This window comes from Geospiza fortis, unplaced genomic scaffold (assembly GCF_000277835.1).
Source record: "Geospiza fortis unplaced genomic scaffold, GeoFor_1.0 scaffold98, whole genome shotgun sequence".
In the NCBI taxonomy this organism is placed as follows: Eukaryota; Metazoa; Chordata; class Aves; order Passeriformes; family Thraupidae; genus Geospiza; species Geospiza fortis.
Window position 1 is genome coordinate 861,049 of NW_005054306.1, and position 21,690 is coordinate 882,738.

Sequence of the window (21,690 nt, forward strand, 5' to 3'; positions counted from 1 at the left end):
ATGTTGGGAATTTGTTTTTTTTAAGTGGTGGTTTTTTCTTGCTGCCACCACTGCCATCCCCTCCTCTCTTCCTTTCGTGTTGCAGTTGAGTTGCTTTTCTGTTTTTTTTTTTTTATTCCCAAGTTTCCTTGCCCTCTGTCCTGGTTCTGAAGTGCTTTTGGTAGTTTATGATGGCAGTTCTACTTGCTTCTCCAAATTTCTCTGTGGTGCTTTAGTTTCATGCATTACTTTACAGGAGCTTTTAATTTTTAATTTGTATTTATCCAGAAATAAGGGGTTTGAATAAATTACTCTTAAAGATTCCAAGAAGAAACTATTTTCCTGCCCAATCCTACCACTAAGCTAGTTTATTTAAATAGTAGCTCTCACTTTTCTTAGGGCTCTCTGCACTGCTTGATCTATTATAAAGCTGTTAGTTAAATAGGTACTTATTTTTTAAAAGTAGGTGTTCACATTTACCATGAAAAGTACCATCTTTACAGTAATGACTTCTGCATTTTCAGAGCCTGGGAATAAATAGCTTCCATGGTGGATAGGAGGGAAGATAGACCTAAAAGATCTTGTTTCTAATGAAGATGATGATGAATAAAAATTTGTGCATGATGTGCTGCACGGCCCACCATGCCAAGAACTGACCAAGCTCCTGTGAGATGCACAGGCTACTCAGAGCTTTGCAGAACTGGGCAGCCGTGGCAATATTGAACACAGGATGAATCTTCCTGCAGGAGGATATTTTTATTTTATTCACATTTTGGAGATAGATTCTATAAGCTGCCTTTAGACTCTTTGGGGTGAAGGACACCAGGACTGTTGGGGTGTCCTGGGAGGGTTGATGGATGCCATGCATTGCAGCAGTCCCAAGACATTACTCCAGCTCTACTGCACTCCTCAGGTGACCTGGTCTGGTTTTACTTCTCACTCCCAGAAGTCATGCTGGCAGTTAAATCCTTCCAGGCATGGATTTCCAGAGCCCCTTGCTCCATTGTCTCCCCATCTCCCTTTACCTTGACAGTTCAGGCTCTATTGTCACATTTTTATTCTCAATAGCTCCAATGGCAGGTAACTAAAACGCCTCTTTGGCCGCTTCTTCCAAGTCCTGCGTTGGTGATTCTCCCGAAGGTGGAGGTCTGGCACAAACAGGAGGGGGCTGTGCTCTTCATCTCACCTGCATGTCCATCTTCCCTGGCAAGCCTGGCAGGGGCTCTCTCAGCAGAGACATCCCCACAGAGGAGCATCTCTCTGAATCAGCACCCTCTGCCCCCGGCGCAGCTGCAGCCCTCCAGAAGTCCTGGTGCTGTAATGGCTTTGTGTCACTCTGCAGTGCCTGGGGACAGTAAATCTCACCACTTGTGCTCCTCCACTGCAGCCTCATGCCGTGCTCTTACAACAACTTATCCATCACTGCCTCCCCTCCTGCCCGATCCCCTGCTGAAAGCCTCTGGGAAGGAGATTTTCAACGGAGCCTCCTGTTCTCCTGGAAAGGCATTGTTTGCTGTCTACTTGCTCTTCTCTGCCGTTCTAAAAGCTTTCCTTCAGATGTCTGACTGTTTCTGCTTTTGTTAATTCTTTCCCACCAGGCTGGAGGGCAGTGACAGGGAAGGCAGCAGGATTTTCTTGGAAGGCAAGTTGAAAAGCTCTGCTCCGGCTGATGTTTAATTGTGCACATTGTGCTCATATGAACAGTGCTCATGAAAATGCTCTGTGGCATTACAAAAGACAGCACCTGAGCCTTGTTACAAAGGGAGAACAGCAGTACTTTAAGGGTTGCTGATCATCTGCATAAGACAAAGAGATAGTTCAGAGAGAGATGTGTTATACCAGGATTTGGTAAATAATTGTATCCCCCTAGCGTGTTGGAGCAATGCCCCAGCTCATGTGGTAACATTTATGAAGCTGCCTTGTTGCTGCTGGTAGTGCATTTTAAAATTGGTCTGGCCAGAAAAAGCAGCCTGTGAGGTGAGGTCAGGACTAGTAGGTAATTTCTGGTGGACAGAGAGCACTGGTTGCAGGAGTCCTTCTGATTGCTGTCACTGAGTGCAGAGCCTGCATCTGACTGACACGTCTGGGAAAGCTGAATCTACTCTTTTTTCCTATTTATTTCTCTTCCTGAGTGATGGATGAGATTGTAGGGTTTATCCTAACAGTTATCGCCTTGATAAGCTTATTACAACTCCAGCAAACTCATGCAAAAAATAGATTGCATAATGGAGACTTTGCTGTCTGAAACCAGCACGGTCTGAGCTGCCCAAACAAGGACAGATTTCTGCCAGGCCCCACACAGTCTTCACCTGGGCACATCCCCCAGCTCTCTGCATGGCCTTGGGCAGGTTGTTTCACCTTTCTGCTCCCATTTCTTACCCTGTAAGCTGGAGGGAAGTGATGTCTCCCATGAGGGCTGTTGGGAGGATTCAGTGGATAATGAACCACACTGTTCACAGGTACTGACGACTACCAAAGCTGCTCAGAGTCATGCCCAGCATCCACATGGGATGGGAAGGATGGGAACTTGCTGGATGCATAGCAATTTGCTGCCTGTCCAAACCATAGACATCCCAAAGCTCACTGGAAACATTCCCACTTTCTCTTCCAAGTCCAAAGTTGTATGTTTACTCTGAGATAAGAAAACACATTACCATGTGTATTAATGACAGAAAGCCTGGCAGAGTCCCCATTGCATGAAGCTTCCCTCTCACCCTGAGGGAGGGACAAGACATGAGGAGAGGGCAAGTATTCCAACAAGTTACCCAGAGAAGTGCTAGAAGAGAGGCAGATACTGCAGTGATGAATGAAGGACAAGCGGCTCAGCTGAATGACAGCCACCTTTCATTGCATTCTGCAAGGATACCATCATGTGCCCTTTTTCCAAACCTTTAAAATCTTGGTGACCAACAGCAATGCAAAATGTCTCCTCCATAAAGGCATTAACAAGCTTTTTATGAACTTGAGTCCTCAGAGGCAGATTTATCTAAACAGCATCTTCATGGTGTCTGAGAACCAGAGATGCGTAGACAAATTTGAGATAATTTAGAGAAGAACAACACAAATGATTAAAAGACTGAAGGAACTGATGTGAGAAAAAAAAAAGATTAAAAGATGTGAATATGCATGACTTGGCCTAATGACAGCTAAAGAGGGATAAATGTCTACAAGTGTTTGAAGCCCCAGGGACGAGGGTTGCCTGGAAGGATGCATGGGAATAACAGCAGTAAGGACCACTGGGCTGAATTTGAGACTTGGCAAATTAGTCTAACAGAAAGCCCACCTGTAAGCTCTGTATCTGTCAGTAAGGGTAAGGAGAAGTGATGGAGAGAAGGAGAAGAGGATTTATGTCAAAAAAGCTACAAATGCCCATGAGCTATATTTTGGCAGTGACGGAGAGTGGCAGTTTGAAGGCAAGATGCTACAGAGGAGAAAGGGTTGGTGACTGTGAGAGAGCACATGGAAGATCCCTTATTTCTCAGGCACATTTTAAAGAGCCTCCATGCAGAAGAGCAGTTTGCTTCAGGAAAATGGAGAATCTGACAGGTAACAATGACAATTCCAACTCTGCTCTGTGATGACAAGGAGGTAATGATAGAAGCTGATGGCCAATATCAGCGTGTACAAATTACTTAGTTCATCATAAGAAATTAATTGATTAATCAATGTACTCAAAGGCATAAAGTTTCAGGAAAGAGTGTTGGAATAAATATGAAAAAGAACGCTTCCAAGGGAGCCTAAGTGAATTAGGCACTAACGCTCTGTAAAACTTCAATTAGGCTTCTTTGAAAAACCCACACTATCCTGGTGCTTTGAAATCCATTTGTGGGAAGAGCAGACAAATACAGAAAGATGCCATAATGAAAGTACAAGAAGCTTCAATTTCTCTGAAAGTGAAAAATGCAAGGGATGAGCAGTAACCCCTGTGATTTCCTGGGGATGGGCTGCTCAAAGAGCTCCAATTTGAATGAAGCTTTTGCAGACACTCAGCTCCCATACGAGCTTACAGAGGGAGAAGAAAAGGCAGCAGCAGAATGGAATCAGTCCAGGAACATGCCCTTAGCTATATATTGGAGGAAGAAGCTGCATTAAATAACAAAGAGGATGCAGGTGACATAAGCAGCTCCTGAAATTCCCTCTCTACTGAACTTTTAAGTTTTTTTAAAGGGATACCCTTGACAGAAAATCTACAGAATGATTTCTCTGAAGTGTTAATTGGTTTGAGGAGCTCCCTTGTCTCTCAGTCTGATCAGTCTCTTCATTTGTGGCTTTTCCAACACATTTGCCTTTTTTTTACAAATCTTTCTTTGCTGTTGCTGAAGCAACGGCCTCACAAAGACCCACATCCACAAGCAGCTCCTCACAAGTGCTCCCTTGCCTTGTGCTGCATGTGGCCCCAGCATTCAGGACCAACCTCCAGAAACAAAATCATTTTATATTCTAGTCAAAAAGCATTTTAGAGAGTTATGGCACATGGATTCACATGCCAGTGTATTGTAGGGACAGAGAAGTTTATTTGGTTCTATGAAGCTCCTGAGAAGCTGCAGCTGGTTTGGTTTTGGCAATGTGCATTTGAGGGGTTTTCTGTGTTTGAATAGGTGACTGCCCATAAGCAAAATAAACACCACTTACCCCTGGTATCATCTGGGGGAACTTCGAGGGGTTATTTCATAGAGTTTAGTCAGCAAGCTAGAGAATGCATGGGACGAGTGAGGCTCTTTTTAATCCTTATCAGGCACATTCCAAATATGATGGATCAGTGATTTATCTTCCTGTGCATTTAAAAGCCTCTCATCATATTACTGCTGGAAATACCAACCTGAGAGCTGCTTTGCAAACAGGAGAACAGGACAGCCACTTGCTGGTGACATTACAGTGTTTAGTCAGCTGTGTTGCCATAAAGATGTCACGTTGAAACCTGATTGCAGGAAGACAGAGGGGCTGCTCTTTCCTTCTTGCTGGGCATGAGATTTATGCACATGGCATCCTGCCACCAAGCCACCAGCTGAACCCAGTGCCTACAAACCAGATTTTCTGCTGCATGTTTATCTCATGATATTACGAGGCTGTTGGCTGACGTGCTACCAAGCCTTTGGGTTTAATCTGAAGGCAGCATTGCAATTCCAAGAAGTCAATGTGGGTGATTAGTAAGTACTCCAAGCGCAGCAGAAAGCTTAGTTGGGCTTGGATATGACCTTGGGTGTAGGAATGTGCAGGGTTTGCTGAAACACAGTGTGTCTTTGTAATACCCAGGGGTTAAATATATCAAAGCAAGTCCCTTCATTACCAAGTAGCAGGGCAGCACTGGGAAAATCTAGCCAAAAAATACTTAGTTCTGAGAATGGCAAAACAGTGTACCAACAGCTTTGGCTTCCCTAAATCAGCCAGTTCCCTGTTGGGCTTGCATTTGGCAACTCAGAGATGGCAACATTTTGAATATCAGGTTGGGTGAGCTGAGGGGTAAGCCTGGTTTGGGCTGGAGATGGTGATAGGGAGGGACCACTCATGTTACCTTTCCAGCATGCCAGCTTGAAAGGCCACTATGCCATATCCCCAGCTGTCACCACTGGCACGAGCCACTGGGCAGTTTGTTACCTGGTCACAGCCAGGTGTTTTTTAATTAGCATGTGCAGTCCTCATTTGAAGGAATCTAATGCAGTGGGGACTTGGTTCTGCTTCAGATCTGCCTCCGATGGCTTCCTCCATCCAGGGAGGTTCTTGCTCTCACACTGGGACAGTGCACAGTGTGAGGGAGTCTGGACAGAGGATTCCTGTGAGACAACATAAATCTCCTTCAATGAGAATCATATCTATTCCTGTTTCATAATGTTTTGAAAACTATTGCAATTATGCATAAAGGGCTGAAACAGCAGCCCTTTTATTGGAGCAAAACCCTATAGTAATGTGGGTAATCTACCTTCTGTATTTGTATTTCTAGCTGAAGCCTGTTTCTCTAGGCAGAAAGTACAAAGGGGCCTTTGTAGGGAGAACAGTAAACTAGAGAGACAGATGAATTATAGGGCATAAGGGAAACATTATTTTGACCTCCTTAGGCATTATTTCAAAAATGTTAAAAATCTTGAGAGCTTTCCAGTGGAGCATTTAAGGAGCAGGAAATATGACTCTATCAGTAGACATACTTCCTTTAAAATCTGTGTACTGTTGTGGCCCAAGTCTGTGCAGTACAATAAGAGTCCTTTTGGAAAATACTTCTGAGGATTTTACTGAATTAGAGATTTGAGAATAAAAAGATTATTTTTAATGTGATAGTGGGGTTTGTAACTGAAACTGAAGATACCAGAACAAAGCCCACTTGCAAGCAAGCATTCATAATACTGATGTAATCAGTAGAGAAGAAATGTCATAAAAAGTTTAACAAAGTAAATGTTCTCACTCAAACTGCCAGTCAGGAATTTAAAAAAACATTAGAGGCTTTTGTTGTCTCATTCGGTGAAGCACTGGTCTGCCTAATGAGATGGGAGTAACTTGTATGTGAACAGATTATTAGGGAAAAGCTTGGAAGAGTCAGCCTCAAGGTATAGCTGGTCATGTTGATCACCTATTCCTCAGAGTCAACACTGACCCATTGGTAACACTTAGGCTTCCTCATAGCCTGATCACAACCTTCTAAACACACCCAGGACAAATGGACACAAAAATTCCCCCCAGAGGGTAGAACTAATTGCCCTCCAATTTGGATTGACATGTGTTTGTAGACATCTTAGTGTGCTGTGGTGTGAGGCATGGTCTGAGGAGGAGCTGATGGCTCACAGTTCTGGCCCAGAAGGGGACATCTCTGCTTCCCCTGGTGCTCAGTGCATCCTCTCAGCTTACATTGCCCTGGGGACTGTTAAGTGTGTTGACTAAATCTCTCTTAATTATAACATCAGTTTACACATGTCTGGCTGACAAGTAAATACTTGGCTTGTATGAACCCATTTAGGTGTCTGAATCTAGAGCTGAATCTCTCTCCCCAGAAGTGTTTAGTTATTTAGTGAAAGATAAGATCTCTTAAGATTTTTCCCTCCCTGTTTCTTATGAAACACACTTGTGATTACAGACTGGTTGAAGATCCTGCTTTCTGTTCAGGATCACTGAAGTATGTACCTTGAAGCAGGATAGATAGCATCTCTTTGAAGCCTCTGCTCTCCTATGTCCTCAGTGACTGTCCACAAAGACTTGCTCATGTGGCAGCAGAGCTCTGGCTCCTGCAGAATCACCCTGGCCATGCACAGGGTATCTGGCAGCATCACTCAGCAAGGACTTTATGGATGACATCTTCTGCTGGTGCAAAACCTGAGCAGTTCCCTTCACCCAACAGGAGCTACAGTGAGGCTCATTCAAATCACCTAAAAAAACCAGTCCTGATGGTGTTCAAAAACTTTCCTAGCATTTTAAACAATAAATTTTTTAATTTTTGCATAATGGTGTCCATTCTCAAAGAGCCTGAGGTGTGATCCTACATGTTTATGAGTTGGCAATTCCTAATTTTAGGCCCATAAGGGGTATTAATATTGTCTCCTTCACCCTGACATGTAATGCAGGCTGTAGAGTAGTTGTAGGTGATTCCCAATAAAGACCTGAGAAATATTGCTACTTGTCCAGTCAGCACCTGCAGCCAAGCAGGGAAAAGCAAACATTCCCAGGGTTACAGGCATAAACCATGACTCCAGGGACCCGAGGTGGATGAATTTGGCAATGTGCCCTGTGCATGTATTCTGCTGCTTTAGTGATAACTGGTAACGTCAGTAGGTGCAGTAGATGTTTCATAGCTGTATAATGCACAACGGAAAGACAAGAGAGAATGGAGAGCAAATAACAGATGGTAAGGAGGTTGAAATGCTTTATGGTGCTTATTCCAGTCTTAAATGAAAAGGATAATAGTAACAGGATATTTAGTACAATCATAGCTAACAGAGCTGGGAAGTCTTCACAAGGGAGAATCCAAAAGAAAAAGGCTGCTGATTGCCTAAATCACTTGAATATTCTTAAATCAGTGAGGCTAAATGAAATTCACCCTTGTCTATAGTGCTTAAAAGAACTGGTGTGAAAAGAGGTTGCTTTATAAAAGCTTCTCCTGTCTTGTGAAGATGCTACCATGGTTCATACTCCTTAAATCTCTTGGTGAAAAACACTGCAATTCTATGTACCCTTAATGCTCTCAGCACCAAGCCTGAGTCGTGGCTGTGTGTGGTCGTGCACACACAGACACACACACAGAGCCAGCTTTCTGTAGCTGTTTGAGCAAAGGGAAGAATAAGAGTGAAAAGTGACATCGGTTTTGATATGTGACATCAGCTTTCTAGCTGATGAAAGGGAGCAGCATGTTCTAATTATTATTCCCCTTCAAAATAAGCCACGAGCTCAGACAAAAGAGGAGAGAAAGGAGGGGGGGGAATCCAGGAGAGAAACAGAATCACATTTTCTCACTTATCTAATTAAAGCGAGGTGGGCGAGCGAGAGGGAGAGCTCGCTGTGCTCAGGGAGCAGCGCTGCCCCATTTATTCAAGGAAAGGTGGGAAATGGAGGCAGTAACTGCACTGGGCCCATGGGAATTGTCCCATCCCTGACAGAAAGGAGCTGTTCTCCCCACGCTAATTGGCAGTCAGCTTTTGGACACGGTGGTAAGTGGAACACCATGTCCCCATGTAGTGGCACACCCGTCTGTGCTGCTGTTTGGCACTGCTTTGTGTTGTGGCTGCTTCCAGTGCAAACCAGCCTTGGGACTGTCAGGGGAGGCTCTGGCATGTCCCACTGCACCAAGGGAAGGTGCTGGCTTCTGTGTACACTCCATACATTTTACAACTTTATTTAAACTGCCTTTAGCAACTTGTACTACTTCCTGAGCAGCCTGTAGTGGGAATTAGCCTCCCCTGTGGGATTGTCTCGCCCACTGGCAGTGTACTGTCTCTCCACATTATTCCCCTGTCCCGATGCCATGTTTCGTTTTGGCTCCTGTGTAAGGTTAAACGCCTCCAACCTTCTTAAAAAAAGCACTTCCTGAAGTCAGAGATTTGCCACCCACTGCCATATGTCCACTGCTTCCTCTCTTACAAGGTAATGACATTAAGATATCTGCAGCCAAGTGCCTGACATTTGTGGCTCCGGGGACGGAGCAGCCGTTGTACCTCCTAGAAAGCACCTCAGAAATGGATTTCAGCAAGGGAGGAGTGTCTTCTTTTATGTTTTGAGGTTGATGAAGTGATCTCAAGCCCTACTTGGCTCTGTGCCACACTAGAGGTAGTAGCAAGGAGTCAGGAATGAACTGCTCACTGGGGTTTTTTTTTCTCCTGAAGAGAAGCACTGTCACTTTTTCATCCATTTTATATCACCAAACAACTTTTTTATCCCCAAACAATTGCAGAGCGGCCAGGCTTCAAGTCTTTAAGCTGTACCTGAAATTGTCAGCTCTAGTGTTGAGGAGAGCTGATAAGCTGGGGACTGGGAGTCAGCCTGACACCCTTCATCTCCTCGGAGCCACAGATTTGCAGGCACATGTGGAGCTCAGCTGTTGCAACCCCACAGGTTGTTGCATTTTTGCTGTGGCAGAACTTGTGCCATGGTGATGTGGCTCTCCTGTAGGAGAGCAGTGTGAATTTGGAGGAGACATCCTTTGTTTTTCTTCTAAATTTAAGCCTGCTTCTTCAGTTTGGATAGGGAAAGGGAAGGCCCTGGAAGCCCTCACAGGTGTCATTGCATCCTCCACCTGCTTGGCCAGCCCATTACCCAGTTCAGGCCATATCCCTACCCTCCCTTCTCACTATGCCCCTGCTCCATTCCCATCCCTGCTCCCGCTCCTGTTCCTGCTGTGACTTGGCTCTCACACACTGCAGGGACAGGCATGCTGCTGAAAAAGAAAGTAAGAGCCAAGTGGCTTCTGGAAGACCAGTGGCATCTGCAGGCCAGCAGATGCTGCTGGCGCCCAGAGTTTCTTGGGACCAGCATGGACCTCAGGAATATTTATTTGCATCCTGGCCTCAATCCCAATTGGGATCTTTGGATGCTGCTGCTGTATGAATATTTATTGCAACAGATGATTATCTTTTCTTGCTGCTCACCCTTAGTTTGCATCCTGTTTGTCTGCCTTGCTTCTGGAGTTGTGTGTTTTCCCATTGTTCTGCTTTTCACTGTATTCTCATGCAGTTTTGTGATATACCCAACTATATATAAAAAGAATAATCTGAGGATGGACTCCTGCTTTTTCAATTGCAGTTTTCTCTCTTGGGGTTTTGTTGTCCTTTAAGCCGTGTTTGGTGACAGACAGCTTCATTTGCTCAGATGTCCTTTACCCTCTGAGGTTCAATGTATTTGTTTAGGAGATGAGACTTACTGTCAGTATTTCTATAGCACCCTCTGGAGTCAGACTTCCCTAAAAGCTAGAGCTACATAATTTGTTTCACCAACAAATAAACTCTACTAATTGAAAGATTTTTAGCAATTGGTTGACATCATTCAGGCTCTACCACAGTTGTTGAAGTCTACCCTATTAACTGACTTCTGTTTCACATTTACAGTGCCAGAAAAGACTTGTTTGGGGGTTTTATTACAGTACAACAACCACACTCACATTTCAAGGTTAATTCAGATAACTCAAATGCTCACTCCTTGTCTCCATTGTCTCCCCTGCGTAACATGTTCCATTCAACCTGAGTTCAGAATGAGCTTTTATTTCCAAAAATTCCGCCATACAGTGCTGTATAAAAGGAGTTGCCACCTTTTGAAGATTATTTTTAGTTTCTGGGACCAAACCCAGCCTGGGCCAGGGAGCTCTGAGGGCTGCATTTTTCTCTGTCCCACTCATTCACTAGGCAGGGCTTGTATGCAGCATCCATGACAAGTTTGTTTCTAGGCTGGATGACGGGATGGTTTACAGGCAAGGAAGTGGAGATGCCAAGTGGCTGAACTCTGACCTGAAGGCTGCATGTGTTATTATTTCCCCCCTCTCACAGTATGCTGCAGAGCTGCTGGCAGTGGTGAGGCTCCCCTTCATCCATCCCAGCTATCTGCTGAATGTTGTTGACAATGAGGAGTTGATAAAGTCCTCGGAGGCTTGCCGGGACCTGGTGAATGAAGCCAAGCGCTATCACATGCTGCCACACGCCCGCCAGGAGATGCAGACACCAAGGACCCGGCCCAGGCTCTCTGCAGGTAAAGCAGAACTTCCTTCAACACCAGCCCACTGGTTCCACATTTCCAGGACATGCGCTGGGACAGGGCACAGACCTTGGCTCCTTCCCAGAACCTGCTGATATTTCGATCTCAATTTTCCATTGTTACTTTCCTTCAGAATTTAGGAGCCTCTCCTAATAGGTGGACATGGGTGTTCAGATATATGCTTCTGAACTGGGATTTAAAAGGAGCCTAAATTTGAGGAATTATTGTCTTTGACAGAGACTGTAACGTTCCTCTGTTGTCCTGAAAATAAGCCCTTTGCCCTCTTTGCCTCAGTTTCTCTAGTTGTAGAAATAGGTGAAAATTTTGATTTTTTTGCCATGGAGCCTCTTGTGGGGAGCATCTGTCTGATATTCATCAAACACCTTCACTTTCACAGCCCTTTGTAAGTATAATATTTTTATATGGTGAGGCTGGTGTAAATATGTTATTTTTATACTGATGAGTACTAGATCAGACCGTTTCATGCCTCCAGAACAAATGGATCACACATAACATATTCTGTTTTAAAAACACAGCAGCTGTGAAAAACTGAGTCTTCTTAAAAAGTTTCACACCCATTTTTCCTTTTTGGAAAAATGCATGGAAAAACCATAAGTGCCCACCTTGCCAGCTGAGCCCATATCAAGGTGATGTGAGAAATGTCCTAAATATTTGCTGAGCAGAGAATGCAGATGCCACATAGGAAAACTGCATCCAAGAAGGAGTCTGATGAAGCAGGTGAATTGTTTTAACATGCTGCCTGTACTTCTGCCTCCCATAAGTACAACAGAAAGCCAGACAAAACTTTCTGTCACTGCCACTGATGCTAATGTGGCACGGAGATGGCATATCAAACCACGGCATTTGCAGCTTCAGGAGACTGCCTCATCAAGGCACCTTTCAGAAGGACGAAGTGTAGAGGACTTTCAATAACAATCTACCCTAAAAAGTCTTTCATTGAAAACGACTAATGGTGTGATGTTTGAAGGGATTTTTGAAAAGTGCTTATTTTATGTATATAAAATTGTAGGTGTAATGTGATCCATTTCCAGAAGCTTGTTGATGAGGGAAAAGTGATTCTCTCAGGGTAAAGGAGGATGATTATAGTTTTTTAGGTCAGAGTCTAATTATATAGAATCATGTTATTTTGCATATCAACAGCATTCATGGAGGCACAAAGGATCTCTAAACACCCTTTGTGGACTCGCTGCTGCATGTCACATGCCCTCTCGAGGTCATTGATTATAATCAAGTTATGTCTTGCACAGGTGATTAGATTTTCTGCTACGGCGCAAAAATAATGATCTCTTGTTACTGAGAAATATTTATTTTAAACTGTACAGCACTTTATCTTAATAACTTTTAAGAGAGTAACCTTGCTTGAATGACACAAATATATTTTTTGTAAATGCTAATGAAGAGTGACGATAATCCATTACTCTGCAGACGCATTTCTCTCCGCTGCTGCTCCTAATCCCTCTCGCTGGCAGTCTCGCTCCTGCCCCGCACCTGTGCACACTTGTCTGTGGGCTGGGAACTGTAACACATCTCAGCAATGGCTCCAGGCAGGAGACAGCTCCTGAAACGGTGATGCCTTCCAGCTTGTGGCCTCCTGGTCCTTCTTCTGAGCCTACCTCTCCTGGAAGCACATTGCACAGGGGCTTCCAATTGCTGCAAAAGGGTTTTTAACACTTCAGCTAAATGCCAAGTCCAAGCCATCCTCTGCACCTGACTCTTGCATGGAGTCAGGAAACATCTCAGGGTTATACTGTGACCCATCTCTGTGGGAATGAGTCTGGAGAGGAGTTTGGAGTAACAGAAAGATCAGATAGGACTCAGCTCTGGCTGTGAAGTGGGAATAAAACCTCAGAGATGTGGACTTGAAAGCTTTGCATGGACAGACAGTTTGGCTTGCTGGACACCTTGCATGTTATGGGCTTGGGGGAGCTGTTCCAGGACAGATAAAGCTTAGTAAATAACTATATTAAGGCAGGGGCTATCTTTGTCATGTTTCCTAGCACCTGATAGACCAGGACCATGATCCATGACTCGAGCACGTGTTATCTGGATCTGAAAAATCTGCTTTCCCTGGGAAAAGCAAAAAAAGGAAAAAAAAAAACCAAAAACCAACCAAACAAACAAACAAACAAAAGACCCCAACAAATAAAAAAAAAAAACACCAAAAAATTATATATTAATAGACTGCATGCAGAAAGAATATCAGGATGAAGACCCGTAACCATAGCTTCACTTTCTCCAGACATTAGCTTTTAATGTGAGAAGACTTCATTTAGGTTAAAGTCCAAACATGCTTTTGCTGGATAATGACCAAGCTCCAAAGCTATCACAACCCTTGACAAAATGCCTATTTTCTTCAATGGAAGAGAAATTTGCTACCTGCAAGTCTCACTCACAGACTGTTGAAATGAATGGACATCTTTATATGGAACTGCCTTTTTATTTCTTTCCCCCCTCCAAGTTTTGCCCGGATGGCATTCTCCCTCCCTAGTTCTCTCAAGAGTGTTCATAGTGTCATTCCTCACCCACTGCTCCCCCTACACACACATTCCTGTTTTTTCTCACCCTACGTGGTTTGATTGCAGACTCTAAAACAGATTTATATATGATACATTAAAATTTCCCTGACTGATGAGTATTTTTGGATGGGTTCCTGCCTGGGTGAGAGATGCCGCTTTTTTATAATACTATTTTTCTTACTTGAATCCTAGGAGTAGCCGAGGTAATAGTCTTAGTTGGGGGTCGCCAGATGATTGGCATGAACCAACGTGCTCTAACAGCAGTCACCTGCTTAAATCCTCAAAACAACAAGTGGTACCCATTGGCCAGCCTGCCCTTCTATGACAGAGAGTTTTTCAGTGTGGTCAGCGCTGGAGACAACATCTATCTCTCAGGTAAGCAGGAGATTCCATAGAAACAGAACCACAGAAGGGTTTGGATTCAAGAGGATCTTTAAAGGTCACCTAATGCAACCCCTCCATGCCATGGGCAGGGACACCTTCCACTAGCCCTGGTTGCTCCAAGCCCCATCCAATTTGGCCTTGAACAGGGATGGACAGCCACCACTTCTCTGGGCAACCTGTGCCAGGGCCTCACCACCCTCAATGTAAGAAATTTGTTTCTTATGACCAATCTAAATCTCCCTTCTTTCAGTTTAAAACTCTCACATCTGATCCTGTCACTACAGGCCATGATAAAAAGCCTCTTTCCATCTTTCTTAGAAGCTCCCTTTAAGTATTGAAAGGTCATCATAAGATCTCCCCAGACCTTTCTCTTCTCCAGGATGAACAACCTCAGCCTGTTGGCATAGGAGAGGTGCTCCAGCCCTCTGATTATTTTCACACCCCATCCTTGGACTCAATTTAACAGGTCCATGTCCTTCTTGTGCTGGGGACCCCGGAGCTGATCACTGTACTCAAGGTGGGGTCTCACAAGAGCAGAGCAGAGGGGGAAAATCACCTCCTCAACCATCTTGTCCTGCTGCTTTTGCTGCAGCCCAGGATACACTGACTCTCTGGGCTGTAAGTGCACTTTGCTGAGTCATTTCCTATTTTTTGTCCACCAGTATCCCCCAGTCCTCCTCTAGAGGGCTGTTCTCAATCCATTCACCTCCCAGATTTACTGGGCTGGGAGAAAAGTTACAATACAGGCAGCCCAGACAAAGCAGGACCTGACAGAGTTTTACCCAGCTGCTCCTGGGGGGGAAAAAAAAGGTAGGAATAATGTTGGGAGAGAGGGATTTCCCTGCTTTTATCATTCTCCATGTCTCTGCAGTGTTAACTTACTCTCAGAGCAGTCAACAACAATATTTTACAGTTGCAATGTGAAGAGAATAGGTCTGACAACCATCAAGCATGCAAAGAGGTTTCACTGCCATAGAAATACAATTTAAAATACTCTCTGTAGTTGAATCTAAATGGTAGGTTATGGAATTTGAGACAGACAGACTGAACTGCTGAATATGTGACCTACACTTAAAGTATTTGCTTACAGGAGCATTCATGTTTTGTACTTGTTGAAACTTCTCTTCTGACAGTAGTCACTAGCCCTATAATCTTCTTAGTTTTGGTGAAACTGAGACCACGCTCCTTAAAAGGCTTTAACTCCCAAAGTGTCTGACAACACCATGCCCTGAGCATCACAGAATCTGGATTTTTGCAGTCTGTTGGTACCTCTGCTTGGCTAGAGGGAGAAAAACAATTCCACCAGACAATGCAAGAATGCTCTGATGGCAGCTGAGTGTGGGCTGGATGATTAAAAGAGGAGGCTGGGCAGGGAGGTGCGGATGTGTGTGATCCGAGGATGTCGTTGGGAGCACAGATGCACCTGGCATCTGTACCAGTAAGGGGTTACAGCTGTTGCCTTTCCCTTGCCGAGCTCTCTCAGTGCATTTTCTGCAGTAAATTGCTGCCTGTGGTGTTAAATTCCATTAATACTGCATAGAGACCCTAAGAATTGATTGGAAATTATTTCTTGATGTTTTTTTCCCCATGCTTGTTTGCACATGCTTGAGAGCAGCTGGAGCAAAAGTCTTCTGGGGAGGCTTTTGTCAGATGTTGGCTTTTAGTTATTCTTAGCTGAGGTGCTTTCCAATATGTACAGCCATTTTAGGCTGTGCCATATCTAGTAACAAAAGCTTAGAATCCTAATTTCAAAGCTCATTTCAGTTCTTTCCCTTGAATCTGGATGAGTGACCGGATGGTATTTGGTGGCTGCAATCAGGAGAGCTGGAAATGCAGCTAAGAGTCATTTGATATTTTGCTTTGCTCAAACGTAGAGGACACAGGAAAAAAGTGAAGGAGAACCAACAGAAATGAGAATGGCCTGCTGCAAGCTCCAAGTACTGGACCTTGCACTGCATAGCATAGGTTTGGAGAGCAAAATACCAAGGAGGAAGTCTGGTTTTCTCATTAAACCATGGAACTGTGTCTAGTTCATTTTCCTGGCTTGACTACTGACTCCTAGTGTGGTCCCAAATAAATCATTTCACCTCTTTGTGCTTCAAAACAGGATAGTAAGACACCCACTAAGTGGCTACCTTGGAAGCTTCAAGCAGAAGTTAAAAAGTGATCAATATAAATGTTTCATGAGATCATCTTGAACTGTTTTACAGGAGTGGTACAGCTGGTTCTGTCTTTTATCTGCAAATGAAAATAAATAAGAAATTTGTCCCTGAAAATTAGAAATTAAGCCTACAGTCCAAGCACTGACTTTATTGTGCCCATATATGTGCTGCTTCAATCCATCACTGTATTAAGCATTTTAGGTTTCAGGCTGGCCTGTGTCTCACAAGCCAAGATACATTCAGCCTCCTGACACCTTCTTGCAAGTGTTGCAGTAATTTAATAGACTAGAAGTTATTTATGAACGCTGAGAAGGGTCTATCCCCATATGTATGTGTCCCTCATAGTCTGACATCTTGATTTCTTTATGTCATCTTATTAAAAAAACCTTAGCCTTTGGGGCACATGAATAAATGACACAGATATGCATCATTGGAACAGATGCTCAGTATTGAGGGTGATTTATTTTAATTAGTCAAATGTCATTTGAAGAGTTTTTACTTTGTGACTGGCTTTGATTGCTGTGTGCAGAGCTGCTGCCGTGGCAGGATCTCTGGTAACTCTGCCCTTTTCTCTGGGTGCCAGGCGGGATGGAGGCGGGTGTCACGCTGGCCGATGTCTGGTGTTACATGTCCCTGCTGGACAACTGGAACCTCGTGTCCCGCATGACCGTCCCGAGGTGTCGACACAACAGCCTGGTGTACGATGGGAAAATCTATACCATCGGAGGGGTCGGTGTGGCAGGCAACGTTGACCATGTGGAAAGGTAAAAAAACAACAAAACCCACACCTGAAAAAAAAACAAAAACCACAAAACCAAACCATGTGGTGTTTGCTGGAGCTTTTCCTTCATGCTATGCTAAAGGACCGTTTGCCTTTTAAAGGACACATCAAATGGACTGTATGTGTTAAAATAAGCTTTTGTAACAGCTAAGAAAGTAGGAAAGTGGGCAGGATTAGATTTCATTTAAAAGCTTCAGTGGAAAGCATTGTTTCGAAACCAAAGAGGAAAGTTGCCAGCTTTTCACTTTGCTCAGGGGAGGGAAGAGAGGAATTAAGCTTCTTTGGACATTTTTCCAGGTTATACAATGAACTAATAAACTCCCTTTGAATTTAGTATTGATGAAAGTCTTTACAGACCACAATAGTACTTTTTTTATTTATTTTCTTTTCATCCAAAAAAGCAACAGCAAAGTAAGTTTCCTAAATATGTTTTCTTGGTGTAGCATCTCAGCCTTGACCTGGCTGGAAGATCCTCCCTTTGGTGGTCTTGGCCTGGGGCTGGGACCTGCCAAGTTCACAGTAAAACAACCAATAATAAATGGAAAGTTTTGAATTCCTGGCTGAACAAAGATGAGAGAGAATGGAAATTTCTCTTTTCAAGTAGACTCCAGATGTAATTTTTTTCACATGGAACTTAAAAAAACAGGATGGAACAGAAGTGCAACAAAAATATTTCACTAAGTAAAATTCCAAAACTAACTGATTTCTTGTCACCCATAGCATTCAATAAAGCCATCAATTTTATATCTATATCAATGTTTTCATTAAAAAATAGAATTCACTTTAAAATGCAGTTTATGAGAATATTCTATTCCAAAAATATCAATACAGTTTTAGCCTTCCCCAAACACTTAATTGGGAAATATATTTGGGAAATGTTTTTCCTAAGTGAATGTGGCAACCAAAAATATTTTTGTCAGTTAAAATGCTGAATTTGAATACTTCTTCAGTAATATTCTGAAGCAGGCATTTTGCAGTAAAAGTTGCCTTAACAGGCAAGAAAAATAGGGATAGGTCATTAGGAAGGATTTCGGGGGAAGAAAAAAACAAGACATTTTTCAAAAGGTTGGGAACTGGTGTTGGTGATGATGCTCTCAGCCATCAGGGAAATGCAGAGAGCAGAGAATGAATGATAAGTCATAACAGTGAACACAACATGTGAGCACTGATCCCCTCCTTCACCCAGAACTTAAGGTGGGCACTGCCTATGGGATTTGCTTTAAAACAAATCTCATCCTTTTCAGCAGGTTTGTTTCTGGTATCTGAAGGTATTCATTCCATAATTTAAGTCAGTAAATTTTTAACTAGAAGAACTATTTTTGTGAACACGGGAAGAAGAGAGCCCAGGAAAGAGACGCTGTTTCATTCCATCTCTTGATAAAGATGAACAGCAAAATAATGCTATTGAAGAGTCTTGATAGTAGTCATTGATTAAATTATCTCTTTTCAGTTTTCCTTGGGCTTGATTTCTGTCTCTGCTCTGATTCTCATGGTCTCTGTTAAAGCATCCAAAGTGTTGGTCAGCTGAATGAACCCTAAATCAAGCAGAGTCCCCCCTGGCCCTTCCCCTCTCATGTCAGTCACCCAGCCCTCACCACAGATGACATTGCAGCCTGCAAAGTCACACTCAGGCCCTTGGTGGCCCCTGCTTGGCTCAGTGAGAGCAGCAGTGCTGGTTTTCCATTGTAGCAAGCCCACCAGGAGACCTGGATGTGGGAAAGGAGCAGATTTCCTCCCTATCATTTCAGTGCACACTGTCTCAGCCACAATAAGGATGTCTTGTCATGGGGATTTGCTAAACCCGTGGTTATAATTAATCTGCTGTTGTCTATAGAGTGGCTTGTGAGACAGAGCCATGGAAAAACTGCAACATGGCCTCCTTTGGGCTATGCTGGGAAATGAGAGAAGTTTGGGGATGTTTCCTTTTTTATTCTTCATATTAAAATGACAGTAGGGGGTGACAGAAAAGAAGCACAGCATGGCTGAAGCTGTGTTTTGGAAAGGATGTCAGAAATGAGGGTGAGGGAAGGCTGACTCTCCTAGCAGTGCTGAACAAAGTCAGGCCTTTTCACACAAAAGCACTTCCCATTTGGACAAGGCAGGGTTCAGGAATTTAAATTGCTGTACCTATTTTTGCAAGCAGTGAGGATTTCTGAATTTGGATTGCAGCTTTGGGAAAGAAAAAACACTAAAATACAAACTAAAATGACTTTTAATTGCTGAGTTGGCTGCTATGTTATGAGCAGTGAATGCCCACATTTTGCTTCTGCTTTTCTTTCCCCTCCTCTGGAGCTACAAGAAACCAACTTTCCCTACCATATTTCTGTGCAGATTGCACATTCCTCTTTCAAATACTGTGTTGGTTTGGATGGGACAGTGTGATACAAGCTCTCAGTGAGGGGTAAACCTCTCTGTCATTCCAGCAGGTCATATAAAAGCACGAAATTAAAATAATGTGGCATGGTCATATGCTCCATGTCAAGTGATGCCAAAAATTACATTTACCTCTATCACTCCTCCCCTCAGTGAGGAATTGCAGACACACACTCCTGGGTTTTGGGGTAGTTTTTCACCTTCTGGGGGGCCTCTGAGATTATAGCCCTGTTATGCCTGCAGATGGAGGCACAGGGGCTTATCTAGGCCTGACCCTGCAGTCCTGGGCTGTGCCACCAGTGTGAAGGGCAAGGCACTGAACATCCTCCCTCTCTGGACCATTTACCACCTCCCCTGGTGAACATGCAGCTTATCTTTCCCAACCACATTTTGCTTTCTGCTTGCTCAGTCAGCCCAAGCGTGACCATGCCCAGCTTTGTCCAGGTTCTGACGTGTGTCTGCTGGCATGGTGAAGGGCATGTCTCCACTCCAAAGTGACTTACCCTGACCTCACCGGTGAGCAGACCCAGAGGATGATGTCTGCAGGGTGTCTCACTGCAGTGAGTCTTTGAAGACAGAGAACATAGCATTTTCTCCCAGTTTCTTGTTCTCCACCTGTTTTTCATTTAATTCTTGTAATATTTGATCCTAAATGGTTAAAATCTTACAAATATAGTTTTTACAGCATCTTACTTTTTAAAAGCAAATGTCAGGCCACCTTAGCTGTACATGATGCCACATGCCTGCACTTAATACATCTGCTGCACCATTACAAAGCATTAAAGCAAGTAGGGACCACTGGACTCATCATGATTTATGGCATCAGCTCCTGTGTCCCTCTCTCCATGCTTTCAGTTGTGTCATTGATGCTGAAGGGTGCAGCTTTACCCAGAAATTCTGGTGCCACTTCAAACAGCAAGTGTTTTCCCATCAAATTCAACAGGGCTGAGATTCTTTACCCTTTATCTGCCATTTGTCTGTAAGGAGGCAGCAAAATTCCATCTCAATGGATAATATGGGACTATCAATCACAAGCAGATGAATAGAAGTCATTCGTTACTCATCTTAAAATAATATGCATGTGCCAGAGGGGCTGAGTTATAAGTCCATTTTTGTGGCTGTGCATGGGTATATGTTCAGGGAAAGTTATGTTTTTGCAATGAGTGTTTAGGGAAATAACAGCATGGCTGCAGTTCTCCATCAAGCCCCTCTGGCAAGGTTCTGTGTGACAGGAAGCAAGTCATTAGGTGTTAGGCGAGAAGGTATTACACTTTCTGTCTTCTTCTGAGATATGAGTTGAGTTGGGAGCTGGTGAAATGAAGTGGATCCATGAACTAGGTCTTTGGATAATGGATGGGCCCTGAAATACATGTAATTTGAGAGCCGAGAAGGCTGTGTATGCTGACAAGACAATGTATGTGACTGGAAGTGTGGAAATGTGGGTGCTTTGTGGTTATTATATGTTTGAAGGACAGAAGAAGATGAATCCCCTTGACCCGACAGCACTTTTGCAATAAGGTTGTCTAAAATTGGGAGATTACTTTTGTTGGCAGTACATACGTTGAAGACAGCCTAAAAAAAATCCATGTAAAGAATGAGCTTTATACATTTTAAAAACTGCTTCAGAACTTCTTGTTATACTGAGATATGATCATGTAGGAATTAGGGGTACTCCCCCAAGGAAGGTGGATATTTCTTCACCAGGATTGCCATGCACTGGAACAGGCTGCACAGAGGAGTGTTGGAGTCACCATCCCTGGAGGTATTTAGGAGTCATGTGGATGTGGTGCTGAGGGACATGGTTTAGTGGTGGGCTTGGCAGTGCTGGGTTAGTGGTTGGACTCAATGATTTTAAAAGATCTTATGTAGATGAAAGAAAATGAAATATTTTGCCTTGTCTTAGGATAGTTTCTTAAGCCTATCAGAAGAAAAGAAAAAAGGCAAAAAATAGTAATCCATTACTGTGATTTTAAATATGTGAATTATCTGAAGAGCAGTTCAATAAGACACTGTACTGCTTTAGTTTAAATAGAAGCTTTCTTGCAAACATAATTAAATAATGCTTAAATAACTGAAGGATTTCTTGCAGACTGACAGAAATGGTCAGTGTGTAAGCAGCTGACCATGATGTAAGGATCTTATAATGTGAATAAATGAAGATACACATATAGCTGTTTAACCTAGGAGGAGAGAAATTAAGAGACTGAGGAGGAAAAAAACCCCACTGTTTTCACGTACTGAAGAGATCAAAAGTCAAGAAGGCAGTGAAGCGAGTGGCACAGCTTGAAATGAAAGGTTTGCTGCTGAAAATACTGAGGTG

At 43.5% G+C, this 21,690-nt stretch overlaps 1 protein-coding gene across 2 annotated transcripts in view; it reads left to right on the plus strand.

Annotated features, from left to right (window-relative positions):
• The window catches only part of KLHL29 (kelch like family member 29), a 71,955-nt gene that overhangs the window by 24,071 nt on the left and 26,194 nt on the right, over window positions 1-21,690 (plus strand). For both annotated transcript variants that reach the window (XM_031066637.1, XM_031066638.1), the window contains exons 4-6: window positions 10,929-11,127; window positions 13,863-14,045; window positions 16,800-16,980. In XM_031066637.1, the coding sequence (XP_030922497.1) occupies window positions 10,929-11,127; window positions 13,863-14,045; window positions 16,800-16,980 (563 nt within the window). The remainder of the gene's footprint in view (window positions 1-10,928; window positions 11,128-13,862; window positions 14,046-16,799; window positions 16,981-21,690) is intronic.